This window comes from Lolium rigidum, chromosome 6, assembly GCF_022539505.1.
Source record: "Lolium rigidum isolate FL_2022 chromosome 6, APGP_CSIRO_Lrig_0.1, whole genome shotgun sequence".
NCBI lineage: Eukaryota > Viridiplantae > Streptophyta > Magnoliopsida > Poales > Poaceae > Lolium > Lolium rigidum.
The window spans coordinates 86,382,443-86,387,862 of NC_061513.1; the positions used below are offsets into that span (position 1 = coordinate 86,382,443).

The 5,420-nt window shown below is 47.0% G+C and overlaps 1 protein-coding gene across 1 annotated transcript; it reads left to right on the forward strand.

Moving 5' to 3' along the window:
• The first annotated feature begins 3,910 nt into the window (after nucleotides 1-3,910).
• LOC124662898 (pectinesterase inhibitor-like) lies at nucleotides 3,911-4,447 on the forward strand. The gene has a single exon (XM_047200679.1). The coding sequence runs from the start codon at nucleotides 3,911-3,913 to the stop codon at nucleotides 4,445-4,447; it is 537 nt and encodes a 178-aa protein (XP_047056635.1).
• Nucleotides 4,448-5,420: the final 973 nt, after the last annotated feature.

The following is a 5,420-nucleotide window of genomic DNA, read 5'->3' on the forward strand; positions in this document are numbered from 1 at the left end:
GGCCTTGTGTTTCACTTATTTTACCTTTCGAGCACAAAGCTTTTAAGCATATATTTTTACATAACCCTGCCAACGTTGGCTTGAGCCTATGTGAGAAATAGTTTGGATGCATCTGATCGATCTATTTGTAAATTAGTGGCCCAATATGTAAGGTTGGTTAACTGCTCTGTCTTGCAACTCCATCACCCAGGCCCCGCTTGGAACGGGTGTAAAATTAGTGTGTCCATTGGTATTTAGTTCGAACTTTCAGCTAAATACCCGTGGGCAGACCAATTTCAGTCCCTAAGTGTTTTTTTTTTGTTTTTTTTCTGAACCCGATCCCGAATTTCCCAAACCTGAGTATCACATCCCAAATAGCCCGAACTAAACACGATAGCCCAATAAAAGTCCCGCAGAAACCTGTGGCCCAGCCCAATATCTCCCCACGAAGTGCAAACGCTACCATGTGTGTGCCCCACTCTCGACCTGACCCGCCCCCCTCTCTCCTAGTCTCAGCTGCCACTGCAACACAACACCACGGCCGTGTCGATCCGTTGCCGTCTGATGCGCCCACCAGTCGCCGCAATCGAGGCCGTCGGCTCTCCCACCCTCCCCTCCCAGGTCCTTACCTTCCGCTGCATGGCCTATAACCGGTCGCTGCTCATCTTCCCGACGCGACGAGACGACGACATCTCCAACTTCCCTGATATCACGTCTCCTGAAATGGTTGCACTAGACTGATTGTGGAGGGGCAACCTTCAACTCCGATTGATCGTGGAGGGGGCATGCTGCGGTTCCTTTTGCTGGCAATTTTTTTCTCAGTTCTTTGTAATTCGGGCATTTTGGGATTACCTGAAGCTGAACCCGAATTTCCGGGTACCAGAATTGTCTAGCAAATTTGGTATCTAGACTCCAGAACACGTGGAGTACACAAATTTCGGGGGTCAATTTTGAAAACTCAAAATAATTTTATCCCAAATTACCTGATCCAAAATTTCGGAAACCCCAGAACGCCCAGCCTGATTGGGTGTATTCTTTAGGTGCTAGACCAAGACATCCTTGTTACCAATACTCCTAATATATCCCCTTTTACTTGCAAAAAAAATATTTTGGTTGTTTCATTTAACTTTACCACTTCAGTTCGTGCACTGGAGGCAAAAACAAGCGTCTCTGAACCTGTGCGGCCACGTCGGGACGCACCGGGCAGCCACCTCCTCCTCTCCTCTAGTCCACACACGCACGCCGCGGTTGTCGCGAACATCGCTGGGCAAAGCCCTAGTGGCGCGGTGACGATGGTTCTTCCTTGGCCAAGATCTAGAGAGGGACATCGGCGTCCATCTGTTCTTCTTCAACGGCGGTGCTGCGGGATGGCACGTCTCATTGAGCTGCAGTGGTGGGTGGTGCAGGAGGCCAGCTGCTAGCGATGGAGGTGCGAGCAGGCTTGTGTTGATCCCAGATGGGTTTGGACGGGCCAAACCCTAAACTCCGATGTCCCGTGCAACAACTTGTTATCTCCGACATCAGCACACATAGATGATATTGGTTCATCCCCACAACACGAGGAAGGCTTGAGCGTCGGCCCTGGGCATGGTAGTGGCGGCCTGCTCCTCCGCCAGAGGTGGCCGGCCAACTGAACAAAGGCAGCGGTCCTACGATTCCTCTTGCACCGAGACGAAGATTTGCTTGATGCTTGTTCGCATTAACCTGGCCAAATTATCGAGTTTCGGACCTGCAGATTGATTGTCAGATCGGATGGGATTCGGTCACACACAACCGTGTTTTTCGGACCATTTGGTTTCAGAGGGACCGATGTCTTTAGTTCCATGGTGAAGTCAGTGCCGGAGAATGGCATGAACGCCAAAATCGGAGGACTAGTAATGATGGTTCTAGCCTTGGTGGCAATGAGGAACTGGCTTGGTGATTTTTGACTTGGAGCGGCGGCATTGGCAAGTGGGGGCGACAACACATGAGAAGTTCACATTCCAAACTTCAGGGCGAAGATCCAAGGTCTGGTCTTAATTGGTTGTGCCTGATAATGGCCTAGTTGAAGGCATTGTTTTTGAGAGTGTGGACTTTCTCCTGGGTGAAAACCTATGATCAATGATTAGGGCGACGACGATACTTATGCACTGTTTTCTTATTAGAGGCATCGATTTTGAAGAGGATGGATTTCTAGTGATGTCTTGGTGGTGTTTAGCCTACTGCTACATGAAATAGATTGCTGCAGCGAAACTTTTTTTATAATTATTCTTTCTTTTTTGGCAATGTGCTTCTATATTGTCATTAGGCCATTGCATCGTTGCAGAGGCTTGGTGTAATTAATATCTTCGTGATATTAATATATTCTGTTTATCAAAAAATCTCTTTCTTTGGCCTGACATATTATATCATCCCGTTTGATCTTGAATTATATAGAAAACCGACCTAGTCATGGCAGATTTGTAGCTGAAGATTAAACCATCGGAGTAACAACTTAGAACCTTCCTTAATCCTTATCAAGTGGGCCGTGTGTGAAAACAGATTTTATGTGTCTATGTACCGATATCCTTAATAAATTTGGCCAACATTATATTGGGATTTGCTAGAACTAAGCTCGTGCTCAGTCAATTTCTACACAGTTTGATTCGTGCATATGAGTTACAAGTTTGGTTGCAATTGAGTTTTTTTAGTGGCAAGTGGAGTTGCAACTGAGAACTTTTCAGTAGCAAGTGGGGATGCAACTAAGAAAAATGCTCTAGACCGATAGATTTTCTTCATGATTCGTGCTAGTCATGAGTTGCAACTGAGATTTAATCACCTGAGTGACAATGGGGTTATTTCTCAGTCTGACAGATACTCACCCCCAATTAAATTTTTGGCCTTGGCAACACTGTAGAGCTCTTGCCAAATTTAACTCGGATGCCAAATTTTGCTATGTTTCAGATTTGGCATCTTGGGCACCCACAATGCGTAACCAAATGCTATAAATTGACTATTTGACTTTTGGAACTAACTCCCAATTTGTCAGGGAAAATTCCAAATGGCCAATACTGGAAACCGGAGCAACATCTTGCTCCGATGCCAAATTTCTAAGAGCATCTCCAGTCGCGTCCCCCAAACGATGTCCGGACAAAGCGCCGGATTAGTCGTTTGGGGGACGTCCGGACAAAAATTTTGTTTGGAAAAGGTCCCTTTTCCAGCCACGTCCCCCAAACGCGACCTCCAAACAAAAAGTAAGTGTAAAAGTTGTGTCCGGCGTCCCCGGTAGAGACTCTAACACAGGGGATGGGCTAGGGACGCCGGACAACATTTGGAGCACGTCCGGACCGAAGCGGCCTTTGGGGCACGCGACTGGGTCGTTTTTTTGGCCGGCGTCCCCCAAATCCCTTTGGGGGACGCTTTGGGGGACGCGACTGGAGATGCTCTAATTTTATCTTTTGTTCTGAAATATAACATACGAGGGTACTTCATACATTGTTGCCTGGAGTAGGGAGAGATATGATCCTTTTTGTCATATTTTAGTCGGTGTGGCACACAAAACAGAAATTTGGCCTTGGCGATATTGTAGAGCTTTTGCCAGATTTAACTCGGATGCCATATTATGCTATGCTTCAGATTTGGCAGTGGCAACATTGTGAAGCTCTTGCCGAATTATCAAAAAAAAGTCCCTAGATAGATTGATACTTATTCGTTTAATAATAGTAAGTAGCATTTTTATTTGCTGGTATTCTTGTTGATTGATCCTTCATTTACTCATATGATTTACTCGTATCCTTCATTAGTAATTTGATTTGGTACTGTATTAGTACATTCCAGCAAACAAAAGGAATTGATATAGTGTAATTAAGGAGGATCATATATCACAAGGATTTTCTCCCGTGCGGCGTCCATATACATGTGAGTTGCCCTGGACTGCACCAACATAAGAAGCGCAAAACTGCATACCAGCACAATGGCGAGGGCAGCGACGATGTCCGTGGCTATGGTTCTCGTCATGCTTGCCGCCGTGTTCACCGCCCACGCTGACGTTGGCTTCATCTCCAACACATGCAAGAAGACCAAAAACCCATCCCAATGCGTGGCCGTGCTGAGAGCCGACCCACGGAGCGCCAAGGCATCCACCGAGCACGACCTCGCCAGCATCGCGCTGCAGATCGCCACCGACACCGCCGACCACAACGGCGAGGTCATCGAGAAAGCGGCCAAGAATAGCCAGGGCACTCCCGAGGGAGATGCGCTGCTCGGCGTCTGCTTCGGGGCCTACGGGAAAGCCGCCAGTGACCTTGGCATCGACGCTCGCCCATGGTTCGACTCTGGGGACTACACTGGCGCGTGGAAGCTCATCTCGGGCGCTAAGGATGCCGGCGATGTGTGCGAGAATGCATTCAAGGGGATCGGCAAAAGGTCCCCCGTCACCGATATCGATCGCCAGATGACGGAGCGCTGCGATGTCGCCTGCGATCTCGTCCGCCTGCTTATCCCCAAGTGATCGCGCGCGTGTCCTTCTTTGCTAGAGTAATTTTTTTTTTGAGGATGTGCATATTGCTCTCTCAATAATTATAGTTACTCGGTCGTCTTGTAACATTTCAAAGCCGTATATGAATCAACCAGTTACTTCGGCATGCCGCGCCTGTGTTGTTATTACTTTTCGCATGTATATTAGTTTAGTTTGCCTTTGAATGTATAACTGATGATCTGAAGAGCGCTGAGTTAAGCCCGTATCGGTGATAGCGTAAGCACCAGATGTGGTTCTCTTTTCCGGGGCGCCATTTTGATGTTCATTGCATATCAGTAGTCCTGCAAAAGGTCGGGACAACAATAATCAGTTCATGATCTGTTGGTACCTATTCTATTCTGACATCTGCTGCATGTCAGCAGCCTTGTATATAAAACAGAAGCAACAACAGTCTAGTTTATCACATAGAAAAACTGCAGTGGTGTATTCAATTATTTTACTATCCTCCGTCCTAAATTAGTTGTCTCAAGTTTGTTAAAATATGGATGCATCAAGACACTAAAACATGTCTAGATACATCCATATTTTAAAAAATTTGGGACAACTAATTTGGGACGGAGGGAGTACAACACACGTAACAGGATATACAGGTAGTGGTACTATATATGTTATTTGTGGCGACTGAACTCAGTGGATTAAAAGTTCCGTGCAAGATCTCCATTTCGTCTGCTTAGCTTCTCCCTTGTCTTCTGTTCTCAAGTTAGGGAGACACCCTCGGAGGGAGAAAAACGGTTGCTGGCCTTCCATGTATCCTCGCACACGATCTGCAGTGACCCCGTTCTGGGCAGATCCGATGGAAGCAAGCTCATTCATCGTCCACCCCTGGATGAACACCACATGTCACTGCAGCTTCATGTCATTTTCCGCTGCCACCGCTTCTGTTTTTATTATCTGCATACAGAGGAGAGGGAGACATGGGGGAGAAGCAGCTTACTGGCTTGTTACC